At 35.5% G+C, this 25,034-nt stretch overlaps 1 protein-coding gene across 2 annotated transcripts in view; it reads left to right on the top strand.

Annotated features, from left to right (window-relative positions):
* Positions 1 to 23,658, top strand: part of MMUT (methylmalonyl-CoA mutase) — a 41,506-nt gene extending 17,848 nt beyond the window's left edge. The window contains exons 8-12 of one of the 2 annotated variants that reach the window (XM_077752824.1): positions 3,116 to 3,231; positions 6,340 to 6,471; positions 7,639 to 7,786; positions 17,582 to 17,749; positions 23,327 to 23,658. In XM_077752824.1, the coding sequence (XP_077608950.1) occupies positions 3,116 to 3,231; positions 6,340 to 6,471; positions 7,639 to 7,786; positions 17,582 to 17,749; positions 23,327 to 23,455 (693 nt within the window). In that variant the 3' untranslated portion in view covers positions 23,456 to 23,658. Of the gene's footprint in view, positions 1 to 3,115; positions 3,232 to 6,339; positions 6,472 to 7,638; positions 7,823 to 17,581; positions 17,750 to 23,326 lie in introns of those variants that run through there. The other variant, XM_077752823.1, reaches the window with a different exon arrangement.
* The last annotated feature ends 1,376 nt before the right edge of the window (positions 23,659 to 25,034 follow it).

Here is a 25,034-nt window from a genome sequence, read left to right as displayed (position 1 = left end):
TCCTGGCCCATGGTTCCTGATGCCACTATGAAAGAATCAGTTGCTTTCTGTTTTTTTTTTTAATTCAAATATATCTTAAAAGTGCTTTAGTAAGATACCATTTGTAAATGAAATATATTTATTTTGATTGAAACTAGATTATTGTCTTAGCTTTATTGCCAATTTCTTACTGAGATGAATCAAAGTATAAGAAATACTAAAATAGATAAAACATTAGTTATAATCTATATATTTCTCTCGTATGAAGCTACTGTGATCTTTTAATCTCTGGCTTTTATAATTATTTTTATTTCTAAAGCAAGAAATTGAAATTCTTTTTTTTTTTTTAGATTTTATTTAAAAATTTTTAATGTTTATTTTTGAGAGAGAGAGACAGCATGAGCAGGGGAGGGGTAGAGAGAGAGGGAGACACAGAATCCCAAGGCTCCAGGCTCATAGCTGTCAGCACAGAGCCCAAACTGGGGCTTGAACTCAAAACCCATGAGATCATGACTTGAGCCAAATTTGGACGCTTAACTGACTGAGCCACCCAGGTGCCCCTATTTAATTTTTATTTAAATTAAAATTAGTTAACATATAGTGTAACATTCATTTCAGGAGTAGAATTTAGTGATTCACCAGTTACATGTAACACCCAGTGCTCATCCCAACAAGTGCCCTCCTTAATGCCCATTACCCATTTAGCCCATCCCCAACCCACCACTCTACCAGTACCCTCAGTTTATTCTATATACTTAAGAATCTCCTATTTTGTGCCTCCCTCTCTGTTTTTATCTTATTCTATTTTTCCTTCCCTTCCCCTGTATTCATCTCTTTTATTTCTTAAATTCCACATATGAGTGAAATCATATGGTGTTTGTCTTTCTCTAATTTATTTTGCTTAGCATAATACACTCTAGTTCCATCCACATCATTGCAGGTGGCAAGATTTTATTCTGTTTGATGACTGAATAATATTCTGTGTGTGTGTGTGTGTGTGTGTGTATAAATATATACCATATCTTCTTCATCCTTTCATCAATCAATGGACATTTGAGCTCTGTCCATAATTTGGCTATTGCTGATAGTGCTGCTGTAAACATTGGGGTGCATGTGCCCCTTTGAGTCAGCAATTTTGTATCCTTTGCATCAATACCTAGTAGTGCAATTGCTGGGTTGTAGGATAATTCTCTTTTTAGCTTTTTAAAGGAACCTCCATACTGTTTTCCAGAGTGTCTGCACCAGTTTGCATTCCTACCAATAGAATAAGAGGGTTCCCCTTTCTCTGCATCCTCATCAACATCTGTTGTTTCACAAGTTGTTAATTTTAGCCATTCTGACAGGTGTGATGTACTTCATTGTGGTTTTGATTTGTATTTCCCTGATGTTGAGTGATATTGAGCATGTTGTCATGTGTCTTTGGAGAATGTTTTCTTTGGAGAAATGTCCGTGTTGTCTGCTCATTTCTTAACTCGATTATTTATTTTTTGCTTCTTGAGTTTAATAAGTTCTTTATAAGTTATGAATACTAGTCCTTTATCCAATATGTCATTTGCAAATATCTTCTCCAGTTCTTAGGTTGCCTTTTAGTTTTCTTGATTATTTCCTTTGCTCTGCAGAAACTTTTTATCTTGATGGAGTCCCAATAGTTCATTTTTGCTTTTGTTTTCCTTGCCTCAAGAGACATGTCTGGTAAGAAGTTAGTATGGCCATGATCAAGTTTGCTGCCTGTGTTCCCCTCTAGGATTTTGATGGCTTCCTGTCTCACATTTAGGTCTTTTATCCATTTTGAATTTATTTTTGTGTATGGTAAAAGAAAGTAGTCCACAAGAACTTAAAATTCTTTAGTTATCCTTAATGCTTTTTCTCTGCTTACTTGCTTGTGAAATTTTAAGGTATGACTTTTTTTCCTCTTCAGTTTAGATGTTCTTTAAGAACTGTGGGTACCTTGGTGGCTTAGGTCGGTTGAGCATCCAACTCTTGATTTTGACTCAAGTCTAAATGTGGGAATGAACCCTGCATCCAGCTCCACACTGAGCGTGGAGCTTCTTAAGATTGGTTTTCTCTCTCTCTTTTTCTTTCTATCCCTCTTTCTCTCCCTCTGCCTTTCTCCCCCACTCAAGTATACTCTCTTTAAAAAAAAGAAAAAAAGAATATAAGATTTTTTTCAGTTAGACTGAATGTACCACTATCATCTTCTATTTTTTCCTATTACAGTTAATGGCATTATTTCCATTTTCACCCCCAGTCAGAAGATAATGACTCCTCTCACACATTTTTATCACCTTTTTTAAAAGGTCCTCCTTAGGATATAGCATTTTATTTTGAGTCACTGCCAAAGTCTCAACATATATTATATTTGGAAGAGCCATTTTCTTCTCTCTTATATGTTACACTTTTATTAACTCTGTACCCTTACAGCTTGAGGCATTCCATTTACCATAAATGATGTTAAACTTTATTTCAGGCAAGAGAGAAACTCGGTAATGTTAATGATGTTGGGTTTTTCCTTGCCTTTAATATAAGATTTCTGATCAATTTCTGCTTATAGATATGATTTTAGTAGCATCTTGAGTAGTATCATATTTAGACTGTTTTATAGGTGGTGCAAACTTGTAAAAAATTGGATTTTAGGTAATTTTGTTTAGGCAGGTTGTTGGCAGAGCAGAGTAGAGCTAGGATCTGAGGGGGAAAGGTTTTGACTGTGTTTTTTATTGTCTTTCTGTGTCCATTGCAGTATTTCTCATCATCTCTGTCTCTTTCTCTTTGGATTATTCTTAAATGAAGAAAAACAATATACATACATATTATTACCAATATATTGTTAGTTAGCTAAGGAAAACAATGTAAAACAAATATTCTCTGTGTTGTAATCTGTTATTAATCATTGCCCTGCGTATTTCTGATTTGTCAGGGTTATGCAGAATTCAGTATTATTTTAAATGTTTATTGAATGAGTAAATGAATAAATTGAATGAATATCAGACCTAGCATACATATTATTCTCTCCTTTTTTAATTTTGTTTTTGAGGTTAAGAATATGGAACAATTTACATATGTATCAGTGTCTAATTTCCTGATCTCTGTTTTTTTCTTTTTTCCTGTAAATTGACCCTTTTCTTGACCTTTTCTTAAGGTCAAATCCAGCAGGGATCAAGACTTGGCTGAACGATGTCTTGCTGCATTGACTGCATGTGCTGCCAGTGGAGATGGGAATATTTTGGCCCTTGCAGTGGATGCAGCTCGTGCAAGGTGAGGATACGTAAGTTTGGAGACTTCCAAATACTGGAAGTTGACCAGTTTAGGGGTGCCAGGGTGACTCAGTTGGTTAAGCATCTAACTCTTGATTTAAGCTCAGATCATGATCTCAGGGTGGTGGGATTGACCTCATTGTGCTCTGTGCTGAGCGTGAAGCCTGTTTAAGATTCTCTCTCTCTCTCTCTCTCTCTCTCTCATTCTCTTTTTCTGAAATAAAGAAAATTTTTAAAAAGTTGACCAGTAGAGATTTTCAAAGTGTACTTAAATAAAAGGTTGCTTCTATAAACCATGTGAGCCTAAAAGAAAATACTGGAAATCCAAATGAAGTTAATTTTTGTTTTTCTTAAGTATCTGTGCACTTGCAGCATTCATATGTTTTTTAAACATGTAAACATTAAGAGGCTTTTATCCTTCTAAGTAAAATTTTAAAAATGAAACATTAACACTTAAAATATAGCAAGCACACAGATGTCAGGTGTTGATAAAGTCCATCTTACTAGTAACTAGCTAATATAGATCTAAACAAAACTATAAATAGATGAGCAAAACAGGGCAGAAGTGATCGATTTTTGTCAAATTTAGTTACTGGCAAAATAAGGTAGTGAGAACTGTCGAGGTGTGTGTGCTCATTTCTCCTCTCCAGAGTAAAGGTGAGGTCGGTCATCTCAGCAGTTAGATGGTAACAAATTATGAATAGATTCATGTATGTTCTTCACCAAGAGCATCATGAAACCTCTGAGCAGCAGACATGCGTAAGCCCTCTCCTTTCCTTCATGGGATGGAAGGTGGTGGGCTCACCACCCCAGGAACCCATGTGCCACAATGTGGTACAGGTCACCATGCAGCTGGGCGGCTGGCTGGCCCAACAGCGGGGCCTCTGAAGACATTTTATTCATTCACAATACTCGGACAGCACCAGGGTTTAAGCAGATAGAGCCTGATTCATGATACTCCTGGGTCCAGTCGTGTCCCACCTGCCTATTCTGGAAGCATGTGGAGCTATTAAAGGTGTATTAAAAATCAACAAGCAGATTTTGATTTAGAGTTCATTAACGCATAAGTCCTTAGTTTTCTGTTTAGCAACTGGTTACTAAAGCTTTCTTAAAAAATTTTTTTAATGTTTATTTTTTGAGAGAGAGAGAAAGACAGTGTGAGTGGGGAAGGGGTAGAGACACAGAATCTGAAGCAGGCTCCAGGCTCCAAGCCTTCACACAGAGCCTGATGCGGGGCTGGAACCCACAAACTGTGAGATCATGACCCGAGCCAAAGTCGGATGCGCAACTGACTGAGCCAACCAGGTGCTCTGGTTACTAAATCTTTCTAACAAGGTTTGGGAAAGGGTCGAAAGTATTCATAAATGAGAAAAGGTGAACCAGCCTTTCAAGAATTACTGCAAGTGATTACAGAAAAACCCACTGACACCCTTTAGAGGCAGCTAAGCCTCCTTTACCACCCCCAGCAGGATGGGGGGAATATAGTAATACTGTGGATTTCCCCTGGCCCAGGACATTTGAAGCTATTGTAGAGAATCCATGTCACTCATTTGCAGGTTGAAAGGTTTAACATATTTTCAAGTATAGACATTTTTATTTTTGACCACACAAAACTACCCTTTGTCCAGAGGTAGGCAAGGCTTCTGTCTTCCAAAGCTATTCATGGATATCTTTGAATAGATCCCCCAAAATAAAGGGCAGTCATTGCTTTGCATCAAAGGACGTGTGGAAAAGCAAGTGAACCACAGAAAGTCTTCTCTCAGTACATGATGTCACTAATGAATTATTTTTGCTTTTGTTATTTATTCCTTAATATAATGAACTATTTTTTTTTAACGTGTTTTAAGTGCTTAAGAGGTAGAATAAATAGTATGTGGGTTGGGTTTTTGTTTTTATTTTTGTTTTTCAGTTCTAACTTCTTAAAAAAATTAAGATAACTTCTGTGCTTAAAATCTTCCAGTGGCTTCCCATCACTTTTAAATTAAAATCTAACCTAACAGTGGTCTGCAAGACTGTGTGAGATGTGACTCCGGCCTCTCTCTCTGACCTAACCTTATTCTACTTCCTTCATTATGCTGTGTCCCCAGTGTCTTTCTTTCTATTTTTAAAAATAGAACATGTTTTGTTTTGTTTTTTATCTCTCAGAAACTTTGCATTTAATATTCTTTTTCAAACACTTTTCCATTCTCCTTTATATTCCCTTGAGTGTCTCCTTCTCATTATTTAGGTCTTGGTTCAGAAGTTTTATCTTCATTATCATCAAATAATCATTATCACCCTATTTCACATGTGTTCATAGTACTTACTATCATATGAAATTCTTATTCATTGATTTGTGTGCATATGTATTGTCTGTATTGCATGACTAGATGGTAAGCTCTATGAGAGTAGGTTCCTTCCTCGCCCCCCATCCACCCCGGTCTTATTTATCACCATGTGTCTGGCATTTAACATGCTTGCCCCATATTAGACATTCAATAAATGTTGAATGAATTGATAAACAAATGAATGGAATATGCTAAAAGACTTACTTTTTATCAAAAAGTATCAATAGGAATCTTGTTCTTTGTCCAGTTGTTATTTTTTTTTAATTTTTAATGTTTACTTATTTAGAGAAGAGGTGAGGGGGGAACGGCAGACAGAGAAGGAGTCACAGAATCAGAAGCAGGCCTCCAGTACCCTCTATTTCTTCTTTAGCGTATGAAAATCCCTTTGGAAACTTCCCCTTGACTTTACCTCCCCAACTCCCAAGTATATACTCAGTCTTTCCTTATTATCCCAGGGCAGCTCTTCCTGTCCAGAGGTCCTGTCCTTGTGCTTTAATAAAATCATCTTTTTGTACCCCCCCAAAAAAAAGAGAGAGAGAGAGAGATTACTATGTATAGAGGCATCCAGAATCATTTTTCATAAGTATTCTGAGGAAAGATGCTTTCATCAGTGCAGTAAAAAGCATTCTTATTAAGTGAGATAAGTCAGAGAAAGACAAATACCATAAGATATTTTTACTTAGGTGATAAAATGTGTCTAATTTTATTGAATATTAAAGAAGTAAATATTTTTATCTCAATGATGTTAACACAACCTCTATTTTATTATTTTAATATTTTAGATGTACAGTTGGAGAAATCACAGATGCTATGAAAAAGGTATTTGGTGAACATAAAGCTAATGATCGTATGGTGAGTGGAGCCTATCGCCAGGAATTTGGAGAAAGTAAAGAGATCTCATTTGCTATCAAAAGGTAATATTGAGATTTCTTAAACCAGAATGTCATCTTTTTTGTTAACATAATCCCTATGAATTAGTCGTGGGCTTAATTTTCTCACATAACATTTGGAAAGCATTTAAATTGATTTTCCCATTAGTCTATAGGTTTACTAAAATAATATTTTGAATTTTCACCATAGTTCCCTTTAGGAGCTTCTAATTAAAACAAATGTTTGTTGAACTAACATTGGTACTCCTTCATATCTCCCAGGTGCTTAAATTTCAGTCTCCTTACTACAGTATACTTACATTCATAAGTTTGTTCGAATTGTTTAATTGTCAAATAGTTGTAAAATAATTTTCATGTTTGAAAATAAATATTTGGTTGCCATCTATGCATAAGTTAAAAATCAGTCTCACTGAACGGACAGTAAACAGCATTGTCAAACATGATTATGAACTATAAATTAATACAAATTGATCATGCTTTCCATGTATAAATCTAGCTTCCTGATGATAGTTTTTCTCAACTTTTATAACAAATTTTCCACTTTTTATGTCACTACTTATAGATGAGATAAATACCAAAACATCCAAGGTGAAAGTCATCAAAATGGAATTTTTTTTTCTCTTAACAAAAACAAATATAGTATTTTTTCATCTCAGCTATAAATTTATTGGTTTAAGCTGACAGGTATTTTGATTATATGTCATTAGAAATCACCACATTGCAGTCGGCTTAGAGGAGTTCACACTTGTGATGGGTAGGTGAGATATGGACAGCCCAAAGCAGCCAGTGAGTTACATTTGTATAAATAACTGTGAAAGCACTTTTAAGTTTATATTTAAATATTTATGCATATTATATGCTAGAGACTGGTTTAGGAAGGCCGAAAATTGCCATTGTCTCATCTTGCTTCACTCTCATGTTCTCAAGTGTTATGGGCTTACAGGCTGGGCCATCTTTCGGACCTTCCTCTGTGGGGAAGGTGGTAAGCATATCCAGGTTTTAATGGAATTCTCAATGTAAAATAGAGATATTCATAAAATGTGAGTAACATATATAAAATAGGTATTTTTAAATAAACTTGATTTACTATGAATAAATTATAGATTTTATATCTTAGTTTTGGACAATTAATATATAACTGTTTTATTTTATTATTTTTTAAATGATGATTATATTTTAAAATATTCTCAGGGTTCATAAATTCATGGAACGTGAAGGTCGCAGACCTCGTCTTCTTGTGGCAAAAATGGGACAAGATGGACATGACAGAGGAGCAAAAGTTATTGCTACAGGATTTGCTGATCTTGGTTTTGATGTGGACATAGGTCCTCTTTTTCAGGTACTGAAAATGTTGGAGTAACTTCAAAAAGAATGAAGTAAATCACTTATATTTAGAAAAAATAGTAAAAAGATGATAAACCATGATGATGTTTTTCAAGGTGTAAAAGAAGAAAATGAATTCAACAAATTCCTTAATTTATTTTTGAATGTGTGTAATCCAGTTAATTATGATAGAAATAAGAAAGAAATAGAATTTATGTTAATGTACTTGTTTCTCACACTTTGTAAAAATCAGTGTCTGTAACTAAATTGTTAATTGGGTTCTAAAACTGAAGATTACTTTCGAAGATCTCATAGTACTGTTTATTGAGATTTGTCTGATAATGTGTGGGAAAGGTAGCCCACATAGATTGACGGAAAATGTTTTGAAAGGGAAATCACCTATCAGAGTGAGAGCTTGATTCAAATTTAGATTTTCTTTTTTGTTACTCTCTAACAGTATTTTATTTAGTCAGAGAATATTTGACCCAATAGGATAATAATTTGTTGGAAGCAAATGAAGCTGAAATTCTCAATAGAATGATGGAACATTAATTTTCTCTATAACATATCTTTGGTTGAATACGTTGTAATAATTTTCATAGTAAAGGCCTTACCCACTACATGCTTATTGGTCATCTACCAGATGCTAGGTTCTGAGTTGAATAAGACACTTTTTGTCATCAGGGAGGTTATAAACTCCTAACAGAGAAAGATTTACTTATCAGCAAACACAGTAGAGTAATAATTACTATAATTAAAGTTTGGACAAAGAACTTGTCCAAGTATCCTAGGAACTTATGTTTGAGCTGTGCCTTTTGGAAGCTTAGAGAACAAGGCAGGGAAGGGCATGCTAGGAAAAAGGATTGGCCTGAGCAGAGGTGCAGAGCCATGAGAAGGCACGATGCCTTCAGGTAACTCTAGGACATTCAGTAACATTAGAATACAGTGCTTCGGATGGTGTGTATATTACAATGAATACAGCCTTGTATGCCATTCTACAGAGTGTGAACATTATCCCAAAGGTGTTTAGGTAGAGTGACAATCAAATTTATACTTTAGAAAGCTCACTTTCCAAGAAAGTCACTTTCTGAAACAGATTGAGAGAAGCTTCCTAGATGTAGGGAGTCCAGTTAAGATGTTCAGTAATGAGTGAGACGCAGTGCAGGCCTTACCCAAGGACAGTGTCAGGGTCTTAGTTGAAGTCAGCTCAGACTGAAAAAAATGTAATGAAGGGGCTATTTACAGATAATGGAGGTAGGCTTAAGAAAATCAGCTTATGGAACATTCAGATGAAGACAGCCATGTAAATTGGATATACATGGCTGGAGCATAGAAGAGAGGCCTCTGTTATAAATAAGATTTTGAGACTTCTCAGTATGTAAATGGTACTTGAAACCATGAGAACTGATTTAACTTCCCATAAAGAGTATATGTAGCAATATGAGAACTTGAACATTAAAAGGAAAAAGAGAAGGAGGCAGCAAAGGAGGAAAAGGAAATGGCGTGAGTAGTGGGAGGTAGTGGGAAGGAGGAAGAAGAATTTCAAGGAGAAGGAAGTGCTGTTATTCCATGCTGTGGATGAGTCAGCTAAGATGAAGACTAAAAAGTATTGATTACGTTTTTACAAGTAAAGAAGTAACCTTCCTGAAGACGCCCGCCCTTTGTAGAATCTCCCGTACTCTAGAGTGTGTAGAAGAAATTTTTACTGTAAAGAGTTGGCGTGGACTTGTGGAGCTATGTCCTTAAACTGTGTTGGTAGGTAAATTGATAAATATGTTTAAGGTAGGTTTTGTTAAGAATCTCAAATATATTTTAGATTAAATAAATATATATATTGAGATTGCTTTCATTCTTCCTTTAAGTTGACAACTTTCCCATTCTAGTTTTTTATTTATATTCTGCTTCCCTTTTACTTTACATTTCTGTTTGTTTGCTTTAAATATTAACCAAATATAATACATTTCCAATATTTCATAGTGAGCTTTGGGGAAATAATTTTTTTATAAAATAAAAGTAATTAAAAACAATGATCATCCATTGGTACTTAAAAGAATTTTTCAAAGAGCTGAAAGTTCATTTCCCTATTGCATTCCACATATAAAAATAAAGTATGCCTTTTAGTACCACAAATTCGTTAACATGATCCTATACTATTTAAAAAGAAAGAAAGACTTATTTGTGGATGAAGGTACAATCCTGCAGTTCCGTGTCTGATTTCATTAAAATTAGATTTGGAGTGAGGCACCTGGGTGGCTCAGTCGCTTAAGCATCCGACTTTGGCTCAGGTCGTGATATCATGGTTCGTGAGTTTGAGCCTCGCATCAGGCTCTGTGCTGACNTGGCCCAACAGCGGGGCCTCTGAAGACATTTTATTCATTCACAATACTCGGACAGCACCAGGGTTTAAGCAGATAGAGCCTGATTCATGATACTCCTGGGTCCAGTCGTGTCCCACCTGCCTATTCTGGAAGCATGTGGAGCTATTAAAGGTGTATTAAAAATCAACAAGCAGATTTTGATTTAGAGTTCATTAACGCATAAGTCCTTAGTTTTCTGTTTAGCAACTGGTTACTAAAGCTTTCTTAAAAAATTTTTTTAATGTTTATTTTTTGAGAGAGAGAGAAAGACAGTGTGAGTGGGGAAGGGGTAGAGACACAGAATCTGAAGCAGGCTCCAGGCTCCAAGCCTTCACACAGAGCCTGATGCGGGGCTGGAACCCACAAACTGTGAGATCATGACCCGAGCCAAAGTCGGATGCGCAACTGACTGAGCCAACCAGGTGCTCTGGTTACTAAATCTTTCTAACAAGGTTTGGGAAAGGGTCGAAAGTATTCATAAATGAGAAAAGGTGAACCAGCCTTTCAAGAATTACTGCAAGTGATTACAGAAAAACCCACTGACACCCTTTAGAGGCAGCTAAGCCTCCTTTACCACCCCCAGCAGGATGGGGGGAATATAGTAATACTGTGGATTTCCCCTGGCCCAGGACATTTGAAGCTATTGTAGAGAATCCATGTCACTCATTTGCAGGTTGAAAGGTTTAACATATTTTCAAGTATAGACATTTTTATTTTTGACCACACAAAACTACCCTTTGTCCAGAGGTAGGCAAGGCTTCTGTCTTCCAAAGCTATTCATGGATATCTTTGAATAGATCCCCCAAAATAAAGGGCAGTCATTGCTTTGCATCAAAGGACGTGTGGAAAAGCAAGTGAACCACAGAAAGTCTTCTCTCAGTACATGATGTCACTAATGAATTATTTTTGCTTTTGTTATTTATTCCTTAATATAATGAACTATTTTTTTTTAACGTGTTTTAAGTGCTTAAGAGGTAGAATAAATAGTATGTGGGTTGGGTTTTTGTTTTTATTTTTGTTTTTCAGTTCTAACTTCTTAAAAAAATTAAGATAACTTCTGTGCTTAAAATCTTCCAGTGGCTTCCCATCACTTTTAAATTAAAATCTAACCTAACAGTGGTCTGCAAGACTGTGTGAGATGTGACTCCGGCCTCTCTCTCTGACCTAACCTTATTCTACTTCCTTCATTATGCTGTGTCCCCAGTGTCTTTCTTTCTATTTTTAAAAATAGAACATGTTTTGTTTTGTTTTTTATCTCTCAGAAACTTTGCATTTAATATTCTTTTTCAAACACTTTTCCATTCTCCTTTATATTCCCTTGAGTGTCTCCTTCTCATTATTTAGGTCTTGGTTCAGAAGTTTTATCTTCATTATCATCAAATAATCATTATCACCCTATTTCACATGTGTTCATAGTACTTACTATCATATGAAATTCTTATTCATTGATTTGTGTGCATATGTATTGTCTGTATTGCATGACTAGATGGTAAGCTCTATGAGAGTAGGTTCCTTCCTCGCCCCCCATCCACCCCGGTCTTATTTATCACCATGTGTCTGGCATTTAACATGCTTGCCCCATATTAGACATTCAATAAATGTTGAATGAATTGATAAACAAATGAATGGAATATGCTAAAAGACTTACTTTTTATCAAAAAGTATCAATAGGAATCTTGTTCTTTGTCCAGTTGTTATTTTTTTTTAATTTTTAATGTTTACTTATTTAGAGAAGAGGTGAGGGGGGAACGGCAGACAGAGAAGGAGTCACAGAATCAGAAGCAGGCCTCCAGTACCCTCTATTTCTTCTTTAGCGTATGAAAATCCCTTTGGAAACTTCCCCTTGACTTTACCTCCCCAACTCCCAAGTATATACTCAGTCTTTCCTTATTATCCCAGGGCAGCTCTTCCTGTCCAGAGGTCCTGTCCTTGTGCTTTAATAAAATCATCTTTTTGTACCCCCCCAAAAAAAAGAGAGAGAGAGAGAGATTACTATGTATAGAGGCATCCAGAATCATTTTTCATAAGTATTCTGAGGAAAGATGCTTTCATCAGTGCAGTAAAAAGCATTCTTATTAAGTGAGATAAGTCAGAGAAAGACAAATACCATAAGATATTTTTACTTAGGTGATAAAATGTGTCTAATTTTATTGAATATTAAAGAAGTAAATATTTTTATCTCAATGATGTTAACACAACCTCTATTTTATTATTTTAATATTTTAGATGTACAGTTGGAGAAATCACAGATGCTATGAAAAAGGTATTTGGTGAACATAAAGCTAATGATCGTATGGTGAGTGGAGCCTATCGCCAGGAATTTGGAGAAAGTAAAGAGATCTCATTTGCTATCAAAAGGTAATATTGAGATTTCTTAAACCAGAATGTCATCTTTTTTGTTAACATAATCCCTATGAATTAGTTGTGGGCTTAATTTTCTCACATAACATTTGGAAAGCATTTAAATTGATTTTCCCATTAGTCTATAGGTTTACTAAAATAATATTTTGAATTTTCACCATAGTTCCCTTTAGGAGCTTCTAATTAAAACAAATGTTTGTTGAACTAACATTGGTACTCCTTCATATCTCCCAGGTGCTTAAATTTCAGTCTCCTTACTACAGTATACTTACATTCATAAGTTTGTTCGAATTGTTTAATTGTCAAATAGTTGTAAAATAATTTTCATGTTTGAAAATAAATATTTGGTTGCCATCTATGCATAAGTTAAAAATCAGTCTCACTGAACGGACAGTAAACAGCATTGTCAAACATGATTATGAACTATAAATTAATACAAATTGATCATGCTTTCCATGTATAAATCTAGCTTCCTGATGATAGTTTTTCTCAACTTTTATAACAAATTTTCCACTTTTTATGTCACTACTTATAGATGAGATAAATACCAAAACATCCAAGGTGAAAGTCATCAAAATGGAATTTTTTTTTCTCTTAACAAAAACAAATATAGTATTTTTTCATCTCAGCTATAAATTTATTGGTTTAAGCTGACAGGTATTTTGATTATATGTCATTAGAAATCACCACATTGCAGTCGGCTTAGAGGAGTTCACACTTGTGATGGGTAGGTGAGATATGGACAGCCCAAAGCAGCCAGTGAGTTACATTTGTATAAATAACTGTGAAAGCACTTTTAAGTTTATATTTAAATATTTATGCATATTATATGCTAGAGACTGGTTTAGGAAGGCCGAAAATTGCCATTGTCTCATCTTGCTTCACTCTCATGTTCTCAAGTGTTATGGGCTTACAGGCTGGGCCATCTTTCGGACCTTCCTCTGTGGGGAAGGTGGTAAGCATATCCAGGTTTTAATGGAATTCTCAATGTAAAATAGAGATATTCATAAAATGTGAGTAACATATATAAAATAGGTATTTTTAAATAAACTTGATTTACTATGAATAAATTATAGATTTTATATCTTAGTTTTGGACAATTAATATATAACTGTTTTATTTTATTATTTTTTAAATGATGATTATATTTTAAAATATTCTCAGGGTTCATAAATTCATGGAACGTGAAGGTCGCAGACCTCGTCTTCTTGTGGCAAAAATGGGACAAGATGGACATGACAGAGGAGCAAAAGTTATTGCTACAGGATTTGCTGATCTTGGTTTTGATGTGGACATAGGTCCTCTTTTTCAGGTACTGAAAATGTTGGAGTAACTTCAAAAAGAATGAAGTAAATCACTTATATTTAGAAAAAATAGTAAAAAGATGATAAACCATGATGATGTTTTTCAAGGTGTAAAAGAAGAAAATGAATTCAACAAATTCCTTAATTTATTTTTGAATGTGTGTAATCCAGTTAATTATGATAGAAATAAGAAAGAAATAGAATTTATGTTAATGTACTTGTTTCTCACACTTTGTAAAAATCAGTGTCTGTAACTAAATTGTTAATTGGGTTCTAAAACTGAAGATTACTTTCGAAGATCTCATAGTACTGTTTATTGAGATTTGTCTGATAATGTGTGGGAAAGGTAGCCCACATAGATTGACGGAAAATGTTTTGAAAGGGAAATCACCTATCAGAGTGAGAGCTTGATTCAAATTTAGATTTTCTTTTTTGTTACTCTCTAACAGTATTTTATTTAGTCAGAGAATATTTGACCCAATAGGATAATAATTTGTTGGAAGCAAATGAAGCTGAAATTCTCAATAGAATGATGGAACATTAATTTTCTCTATAACATATCTTTGGTTGAATACGTTGTAATAATTTTCATAGTAAAGGCCTTACCCACTACATGCTTATTGGTCATCTACCAGATGCTAGGTTCTGAGTTGAATAAGACACTTTTTGTCATCAGGGAGGTTATAAACTCCTAACAGAGAAAGATTTACTTATCAGCAAACACAGTAGAGTAATAATTACTATAATTAAAGTTTGGACAAAGAACTTGTCCAAGTATCCTAGGAACTTATGTTTGAGCTGTGCCTTTTGGAAGCTTAGAGAACAAGGCAGGGAAGGGCATGCTAGGAAAAAGGATTGGCCTGAGCAGAGGTGCAGAGCCATGAGAAGGCACGATGCCTTCAGGTAACTCTAGGACATTCAGTAACATTAGAATACAGTGCTTCGGATGGTGTGTATATTACAATGAATACAGCCTTGTATGCCATTCTACAGAGTGTGAACATTATCCCAAAGGTGTTTAGGTAGAGTGACAATCAAATTTATACTTTAGAAAGCTCACTTTCCAAGAAAGTCACTTTCTGAAACAGATTGAGAGAAGCTTCCTAGATGTAGGGAGTCCAGTTAAGATGTTCAGTAATGAGTGAGACGCAGTGCAGGCCTTACCCAAGGACAGTGTCAGGGTCTTAGTTGAAGTCAGCTCAGACTGAAAAAAATGTAATGAAGGGGCTATTTACAGATAATGGAGGTAGGCTTAAGAAAATCAGCTTATGGAACATTCAGATGAAGACAGCCATGTAAAGTGGATATACATGGCTGGAGCATAGAAGAGAGGCCTCTGTTATAAATAAGATTTTGAGACTTCTCAGTATGTAAATGGTACTTGAAACCATGAGAACTGATTTAACTTCCCATAAAGAGTATATGTAGCAATATGAGAACTTGAACATTAAAAGGAAAAAGAGAAGGAGGCAGCAAAGGAGGAAAAGGAAATGGCGTGAGTAGTGGGAGGTAGTGGGAAGGAGGAAGAAGAATTTCAAGGAGAAGGAAGTGCTGTTATTCCATGCTGTGGATGAGTCAGCTAAGATGAAGACTAAAAAGTATTGATTACGTTTTTACAAGTAAAGAAGTAACCTTCCTGAAGACGCCCGCCCTTTGTAGAATCTCCCGTACTCTAGAGTGTGTAGAAGAAATTTTTACTGTAAAGAGTTGGCGTGGACTTGTGGAGCTATGTCCTTAAACTGTGTTGGTAGGTAAATTGATAAATATGTTTAAGGTAGGTTTTGTTAAGAATCTCAAATATATTTTAGATTAAATAAATATATATATTGAGATTGCTTTCATTCTTCCTTTAAGTTGACAACTTTCCCATTCTAGTTTTTTATTTATATTCTGCTTCCCTTTTACTTTACATTTCTGTTTGTTTGCTTTAAATATTAACCAAATATAATACATTTCCAATATTTCATAGTGAGCTTTGGGGAAATAATTTTTTTATAAAATAAAAGTAATTAAAAACAATGATCATCCATTGGTACTTAAAAGAATTTTTCAAAGAGCTGAAAGTTCATTTCCCTATTGCATTCCACATATAAAAATAAAGTATGCCTTTTAGTACCACAAATTCGTTAACATGATCCTATACTATTTAAAAAGAAAGAAAGACTTATTTGTGGATGAAGGTACAATCCTGCAGTTCCGTGTCTGATTTCATTAAAATTAGATTTGGAGTGAGGCACCTGGGTGGCTCAGTCGCTTAAGCATCCGACTTTGGCTCAGGTCGTGATATCATGGTTCGTGAGTTTGAGCCTCGCATCAGGCTCTGTGCTGACAGCTCAGAGCCTGGAGCCTGTTTCAGATTCTCTTGTCTCCCTCTCTCTGAAACTCCCCCTGCTCACGCTCTCTCTCTCTCTCTCTCTCTCTCTCTCTCTCTCCCTCCCTCCCTCTCCCTCTCTCTGTCTCTCAGAAATAAATAAAACGTTTTAAAAATTTTTTAAAAATTAGATTTGAAGTTTTAAAATGTTGAATATTTATTGATGTAAAATACAGTTTAATGTATATAAGCATAAAACATGGAACCAAATTAAGTGGAATTTTAATCTAATACATTTTGGTAACATGGATGATATAAATGGTCAATCATGTGTAAGTCAATTAGATTTCTTTTAACAAATCAATATCAAGAATAGGCACATTTTTTAATGGTCTTAATTTCATATGTTATATTTTTCACAGTCTAGGTTTTACCAATCTGCTGTGTGATTTACTTAGAGACCCTCTTGAATGTGGCTTCATTACCAAAAGTATAGAGTCTTTTGTTTTCACACTGAAATTATGAGGCTTAAATTATTGCCAAACTAAGAAATTCTCAGATTCTGGTAATTTTTTGGAACTTATGATTGTGCAGCTGGTTTCTGAGATAACCTTATCCTTCACCAGTTTCTCAGTTTACAGTATATTTACAATGAGGAACTTATATGTATCTTTTATACTAAGTGATTTAAATACATGTAAGTTATCAAAAGCAAATGGCACAGACTCATTGCAGAGAATGAATATGATCTTGGGTAACTCAATTCATAATTGAATACATGAAAATATCCTTTATGATTCTGTATGCCACACTGGTTAAATCCAGTTAATACATGAAAAACGGTCTTCTTGGCATCATCCCTTCTCTTGCTTATGCATTTGCCTGGGTACTATAGCCCCTTAACTAGTTTCTAGAGTTCTTATGTTGTTTCGATTCGTATGTTGCTGTTGGTTCAGTGTCTCCATGGGAAACCGAGGTCCTGGAGCTTCCTAGTGTGCCATCTTGCTAACTTCCCTCTTTCTCATTCTAGTTTAAAGCCGGAGATTCACTTTTCACATTGAATTGTATGTTTAGTCTCTTACTTCCTCATTGAGACTATAACATGTTGTCTTGTACTGCATACCGACTCAAGAAATGTTGATAATGAAGACAACAGATGTATTTTTCAAAAATTGTAATGAAGCGATAATGTATTTTTCCTATATTCTTTATCTTAAAAGTTTTTTGTGGGGAACTATATTTTGATGTAACTTAAATCTGATTGATAAATTCTAGGGCTAGAAGCAATACAACACTGGTGTTTATTGCATCAATTAGATGAACTGGTATTTATGCTTTGAGAACGATGAAATATGAAGTTATAGTCACTTCAAGATTTTAAATGAGGAAAACCTAGGAGTGCTAATTAAGTAGATCACAGTTTTAAAATACTTTTTGGACCAAGTGATGATTTGTTTCTTTACTTTCTGATTATTTAGACTCCCCGAGAAGTGGCCCAGCAGGCTGTGGATGCAGACGTGCATGCCGTGGGTGTGAGCACACTCGCTGCTGGTCATAAAACCCTAGTTCCTGAGCTCATCAGAGAACTTAATGCCCTTGGACGGCCAGATATTCTTGTCATATGTGGAGGGGTGATACCACCACAGGTATTTTTCACCTCCTATATTTTTCTAGTGCTATGATGGGAATCCTGAGTAATAATATTTTATATGTAGTTCCCATTTACTGTATACTTTTGCTAAAGATAAATTTGTCATAGATATTGATCTCAGTTACTTCCTGGTGATTTTATTAAGTATGTTGAAGTAAGAGTCCAGAAGTGACAGTGTTGAGAAGAATAGTAAACACAGTGCATATACTCAACCCCTAGCCATAGATAGAGTCAGCACTCTTTGTCCTGGTTATGAAGTGAGTCCTTTGGTTAACAGATCAACAGCACTTGCTTTTGTTGTCTTAGAGTAGCATGTTTCCATCCATGCATGTTGCCCTAACTCAGAGCTGCATCAGTTATATGGTCTTATAAAACCTCTTTCTCATTAAGGCTAATTTGATTGGGGTATAATTTTCTTAGATCCAAAAATATCCTAATTCAGAAATAAATGGAATCAGCCTATTCTGAATTCCCCTGATGGAGAAGGAGTGGATTCTTGAACAAAAATGTGGATCCTCTTAGAAAAGGAGAAATGAATGCTAGGTAACAATCAGTGATGTCAATTAATTTATTAATGGGGTGGGAGGATACTTTATACATATTACCTTATCTGTCGGTTAAAATAATTAGTTAAGATCTAAATTTGGTCTGTTTCCAATCCATTTTTTAATTATGTCAAGTTTTCTTTTTTTATTGAGAGCAGAAAAAAATACAGAGTTAGAAGATATATGCGATTGCTCTAAGTAAATAATTGATAGGTGCTACAAAGACGATAGCAAAAATCTGTTGGTGAAATATGATCTTATGTCGAGGTCTACTATTTTTTTCCTCCATACCACTCAGAATATGAAATAGTTACTTATATACTACTCTTAAAATCAGAAACTGTATGTATGAAGTTGTGAGATTGATAATGTAGGACTAGTAAGCAAACTCTATATTATTCTTTCTAACAACACTTTACATAAGGTGATATAGCCAACACAAAACTGTTTTTGTTAACATAATTACCTATTATTTTAACAAATATAGTTGACTATTTGGGAATATAAAGGACTTTTATTCTTTATTGTCTATGTATGGAAACTTCTACCTATATTGCAGTTTTAGAGTCTATAATATCTGAGCTCTTAGACATGATATTAAAACTTAAGAACCAAAATAATTAAGGTACACAAAATACTGGAATTGAAATATGAGTTGAGAAAAAAAAAATAGCCTGTTATCTAAGTGAGCTGACATTTTCAAGAAATATATTTCCCACGAGTTGTATTAATTCTCTGGATATTTGAATTACTCAGAACATTTGTAGGTGTTTTACATACCTTTATCCCTATCAGTTTAAAGACTAAAGATTATTTTCTATAATGACACACCTGTATGTTCATTAGTATCCTTTTAATATAATTGTAGCAGTCCACATTTTTACATTTTTTTCATTGTTTGCAGTAAATACATAAAATAGTGCTATTACTCAGTTGAAAGTCATTTATATTTAAAATTAGGAAGCATTAATATATAGTGGTTAATCAAACAGACTGAGCCACTGCCATTGTGGAACTCACAGTTTCTGCAGCCTGATTAAATAGGTATGGCCTATCCTCACCAGTGTGTATTACTATAGACTGTATCTTCTAATCTTCTTAAAAGCAGTGGCTTCCAGATATTCTCAGCAAGGTTAACAGCCTCGTCTTGCCTACTTCTTTCATAATGAAGGCAATACGATATGCCCGGCCAGCTCAGTAGAGGATGTTTTAAAGTAACATTTTTTTTTTAATTGTTAAAAATTTTTTGAGAGAGAGAGAGAGAGTAGGGGAGGGGCAGAGAGAGAGAGGGAGATAAAGAATCTGAAACAGGCTCCAGGCTCTGAGCTGTCAGCACAAAGCCTTACGCTGGGCTTGAACTCAGGAACTGTGAGATCATGACCTGAGCTGAAGTCCAACACTTAACTGACTGAGCCACCCAGGCGCCCCTAAAATAACAGCTTTTTATTTGAAAATAATTTCAAACTAATAGATAAGGTACATAATGAAAATAGTACAAAGAACACCTGTATACCCTTTACTCAGATTTACTTGTTTCTCACATTTTATCCCCTCACTAAAATGTATTTTACAAGGCTTATGTTAAGGCTGAGGTAAGTCAAAAAGCCCTTTTCCATTTGCAACATTTCACAGTCCTCTTCCCGGTGAGTTCACCTTCCAAAACCACAAGTCAGGTGAGATAACAAGTGGTGCGTGGCATTACTAGGAAAGATAGAATGAAATAACTTATCAATTTGGAGATAATTGTTATTGTTTCATCAAATTCTCTTATAACGCTTAAGTCTATAGCTTCTGCCCAAGAATAATGAAATGACATGTTTGAGGTGACTTTAATGTGTCAAATATTAAGGTTATTAAAATGATTAGAGGGGCGCCTGCGTGGCTTAGTCGGTTAAGCGTCCAACTTTCGCTTAGGTCATGATCTCGCGGTTCGTGGGTTCGAGCCCCGCGTCGGGCTCTGTGCTGACTGCCAGCTCAGAGCCTGGAGCCTGTTTCAGAGTCTGTGACTCCCTCTCTCTCTGACCCTCGCCTGCTCACGCTGTCTCTCTCTCTCTCTCTCCTAGAAATGGATAAAACATTTAAAAAAAAAAATTTAAAAAAAAAGATTAGAAATGTTCTCTGCCCGTAGCAGTTCAGACTTAAGAAAAGTTTGGTATGATGTGTTAAGTGCCATTGCAGAATTATAGTATTATAAGAATATTATAAGGAAATACTAGAGACAGCAAAAAAAGTTGTTGGGGAATAATTCGCATGACCATGTAATTTATCACCTAAATGTGACCACTTTTGAGAATGAATATGGGTGCTTTAAAAAGGGTGCTGCAAGAACAGTTTAATTAAAAAATGAGCAGAGGATCTGAATAGACATTTTCCAAAGAAGACATACAGGTGGCCAGCGGGTACGTGAAAAGATGCATCCGGGAAATGCAAATCAAAACCACAATGAGATATCACCTCACAACTGTTAGAATGGCTATTATCAAAAAGGAAAAAAATAAGAAATATTGGTGAAGATGTGGAAAAAGGGCACCCTTGTACACTGTTGGTGTGGATCTAAACTGATGTAGCCATTGTGGAAAACAGTACAGAGGTTCCTTAAATGAAAAATAGAACTGTCATGGCATCCAGCAATTCTACTTCTGGGTATTTATCCAAAGAATATAAAAACACTGTTTCAGGGCGCCTGGGTGGCTCAGTCGGTTAAGCATCAGACTTCAGCTCAGGTCATGATCTCTCAGTTTGTGAGTTTGAGCCCCGTCTCGGGCTCTGTGCTGACAGCTCAGAGCCTGGAGCCTGCTTCAGATTCTGTGTCTCCCTCTGCCCCTCCTCGCTCATACTCTGTCTCTTTCTGTCTCTCTCAAAAATATTAAATTTTTTTAAAAGAAAGAAAATGCTAACTCAGAGATATATACCCCTCTTTTTTCCTGCATTATTTACAATAGCCAACATATGGAAAAAACCTAAGTGTCCATCTACACTGATGAATGGATAAAGAAGATATGGTATATATACAGCATGGAATATTATTTGGCCATAAGAAAGAATGATAGCTTATCTTTGTGACATCATGGATGGAACTAGAGGACATTATGCTAAGTGAAATAAGTTAGACAACAATAAATACCATATGATGTCACTTACATGCAGATCTTTAAAAAATGCAAAACCTGAGGCTCATACATACAGAGAACAGATTGGCGGTTACCAGAGGCAAGGGGAAGGGAGTTGCAAAATGAGCGAAGGTAGTCAACACCTACAGACTTCTAGTTATAAAAATAATTAAGTCATGGGGATGTAATATAAACCGTGATGACTATAGTTACTAATGCTGTAGGGTATGCTTAAAACTTACTAAGAGTAAATCTTAAAAATTCTCAGCACAAATATACATGCACAGTTTTCTAACCGGACTTACTGTGCTGATCACTTTTCAGTATGGACACAAATACTGAATCTTCATGTGGTACGCCTAGTGCCAATATGTTACGTCAGTTACACCTCAACAGAAAAAGGACTTCTAAAGACAGAGAGGGTACTGCAGCAGTGAGCACAAACCAGAATGTCCCAGGACATGTGATCACCCTTGTGGATAGGGGTCAGGGATTTAGAGCATGTCCTAAAACTCAGTAGTATAGCTACAGACACTCCAGCTTTTAAACAGAGTACAGCCTGGAGCAGTATTTGTGCCCTGAGAATCTTTTCACTCAGACTGTGTAAAATAAACCAACAATAGCAATAGCAACATGGGAGAATTTTTTTTTAATTAGCTAATCTTTGTTTCCAGGAAATCTGATTTCTTCACAAAGCCAAATTCAAAGCAGCATCCTTCACCCAAAGAAAAGAAAAACACTTATGAGAAAAGATAGATGCACTTCTGTGTTTCTTAAAGCATTATTTACAGTAGCCAAGATATGCAAGCAACATAAGTGTCAGTCTACTGATGAAATGATAACGAAGGTGTGGGCTGTGAAGGGCTTCATTTTCAAAAGAAATGATTATGACACCTAAATATTTTTATATGCAAATATGTTACAAGAGAAATATATGGCTGCAGTCACTGAAAAAGATTCAAACTATATTGAATATGTGTGTGTGTTATTAAAAACAGAATATTACACAGTCATAAAAAGGATGAGATTGTGCCATTTATGACAACATAGATGGACCTAGAGGGTGTTATGCTAAGTGGAATAAGTCAGACTGAGAAGGGCAAGTACCATATGATTTCACTTTTATATGAAATCTAAGAAAATATGGTGAATGAATAAAGAGCAAAATGAGATTCTCTCTAAATATAGAGAACCAAATGGTAGTTGCCAGAGGGGAGGATGTAGGGGTTGGGTGAAATGAGTGAAAGGGAATGGGAAATACAGGCTTCCAGTTATGGAATGAATAAGTCAGCATAATAAAAGACACAGCATAAGGAATATAGGCAATAATATGATAATAGCGATCTAACAGGACAGATGGTAGCTACATTTGTGGTGAGCATAGCATAATGTATAAACTTGAATCACTATGTTGTACACCTGAAACTAATATAAATTGTGTGTCAACTTAACAAAACACTCTCCAAAAGAAAAGTATCACCATTCACTAGCTGCAGACAAAATACCTTAGAGTAAATAAATAGCCTTGTAAACTCAAGCATATAATGTGATACTAAATTTAACACGAATAATGACTAGGAAAAATTTAAGAGAAAATTATATGGCTTAGGGCTCAGAAGTTCTCAATCAGTGGGGCCATACAACTTCCTACCACATACTACACACTGGGGTATTTGGAAAAGGGGTGGAGTGTGCTTTATTCTTTTAATGATTTAGAGTAAAAGGCATGCTAGTGGCTGTTGTTAGCAATCCCAGTGAAAGAAGAATGTTTCAACCCCAGGTGCCAGTAGTATACCAGTTGAAACAGTCGGGGGCATCAGGGACAAAGAAGAAAGGGCAGCATTTATTGTCCTTTTGTTTCATTTCCTTGAAATTAAATATTGTCTCTTCTATTAATTAAACAAATTCTTTCAACAGGATTATGAATTTCTGTTTGAAGTCGGAGTTTCCAATGTATTTGGTCCTGGGACTCGAATTCCAAAGGCTGCCGTTCAAGTGCTTGGTGATATTGAGAAGTGTTTGGAAAAGAAGCAGCAATCTATGTAACATCCTCTTTTTGAGTTAGCTTTTTTCTAGAATAGTCTTTCACTGATGATCAAAGAGTAAAACTGTGTCTTCAGTTTAATTCAATGCCTGATATGTACTTTCCTAAAACTTTATATTAAAATGCCTGACTTAAGAATTTTGTGATATTATAAGTGTGTATGTACAGTTTCACTTTAAAAATTAAATATGCTTAAAAACTCTAATACATGCTCAATACTTCATCAGGAACTCTAGACAATTTTATTTTTAAAAACTCATGATATTTATTTGAAGGATTTCTTACAAAAATATTTACTTTTTATTTAAAAAAATTAAAGTTTACCCCCCAAAATATCTGATTGGTCCCATTCTTCAGTTTAGCATTATATTGACTTGAGCATGAAAAAAAAAATCGATATATGAATAAAATAATTACAGCTATCCTGGAAAAAATAAGGAAGCGTATTTATGTGGAGAAGCATATTGTGGTTGTGGTCCTCAACCAAACTCTACCTGAATATTTCAATAAGAATATTAAGTTAGACCCAAAGGTTGAAATGGGGGAGAAACGGCCAAAATATTGCTTCATATCTGACTTTACTTTCTTCCTGGGCATGAACATGTGACTTTGTCATTGCTGGGCTTGGCTCAAGACCCAGGAAGGTGGATGCTTATGAATATTCCCTAAAATGAATGTGCTTGGGTTGTTAATATATGGCTTTCTCCAGAATGATGTTGTAAGCTGGGAGTACAGAAGCTAATGGTACAGTCCAAGTCTTAATTAAGGCTTGAGAACCAAGAAAGCACATGGTGTAAATCACAGCTTAAGGGCCAGAGAAGCTGATATGAAGTGTCCCAAATCAGTTATTGAAGCAGGAAGTAAAAGGGGTGAATTCTTCCTTCCTTTGCCTTTTTTTTTTTTTTTTTTTTTTAAAGAGAGTGAGCAAAAGAGGGCCCTAGTGAACAAAGGGCAGAGAGAGAGAGAGAGAGAGAGAGAGAGAATCCCACAAGGGGCAGACAGAGAGAAGTGGGACTTACCCGAAGCAAGGCTTATGTTTTACCCAAAGTGAGGCTCTTGCTCACCTGACGTGGGACCTGAACTCCTGAACCAGGAGATCATGACCAGAGCCACCCAGGCAGCCCTCTGCCTTTTGTTCTATTCAGGCCTTCAATAGATTCGAAGATGCTCACACATGTTGGGGAGAGCAACCTTTATTAAATCCACTGATTCAAATGCTAATCTCATCCAGAAACCACCCTAACAGACACAGCCAGAAGTAATATGTAATCAAGACCCCCCTAGCCAGTCAAATTGATTACCTAGTATAGGTACCTATTACCTCAATTATCACAGAGCCCTTGTACATTTCTGATGGAAATGTACAATGCTGCCGCTACTAGAAACTTGTATGATTCCTCAAAAAACTGAACAGTTACCAAATGACCCAGCAATTTCACTGCTAGGTATACATGCAAAAAACTGATAGTGAGGTGTTAAATAGATACTTGTGTACCCATGTTCATAGCAGCTTTATTCACAATAGCCTAGAGGTGGAAGCAACCCAAGTAGCCTTGACAGATAAGTGGATGAACAAAATGT

The sequence above is a fragment of the Crocuta crocuta genome, unplaced genomic scaffold (genome assembly GCF_008692635.1).
Source record: "Crocuta crocuta isolate KB4526 unplaced genomic scaffold, BGI_CrCroc_1.0 scaffold291, whole genome shotgun sequence".
Lineage (NCBI taxonomy): Eukaryota > Metazoa > Chordata > Mammalia > Carnivora > Hyaenidae > Crocuta > Crocuta crocuta.
Note: the sequence above shows the minus strand (reverse complement) of the source record. Positions and strands in the feature narration are given on the sequence as shown.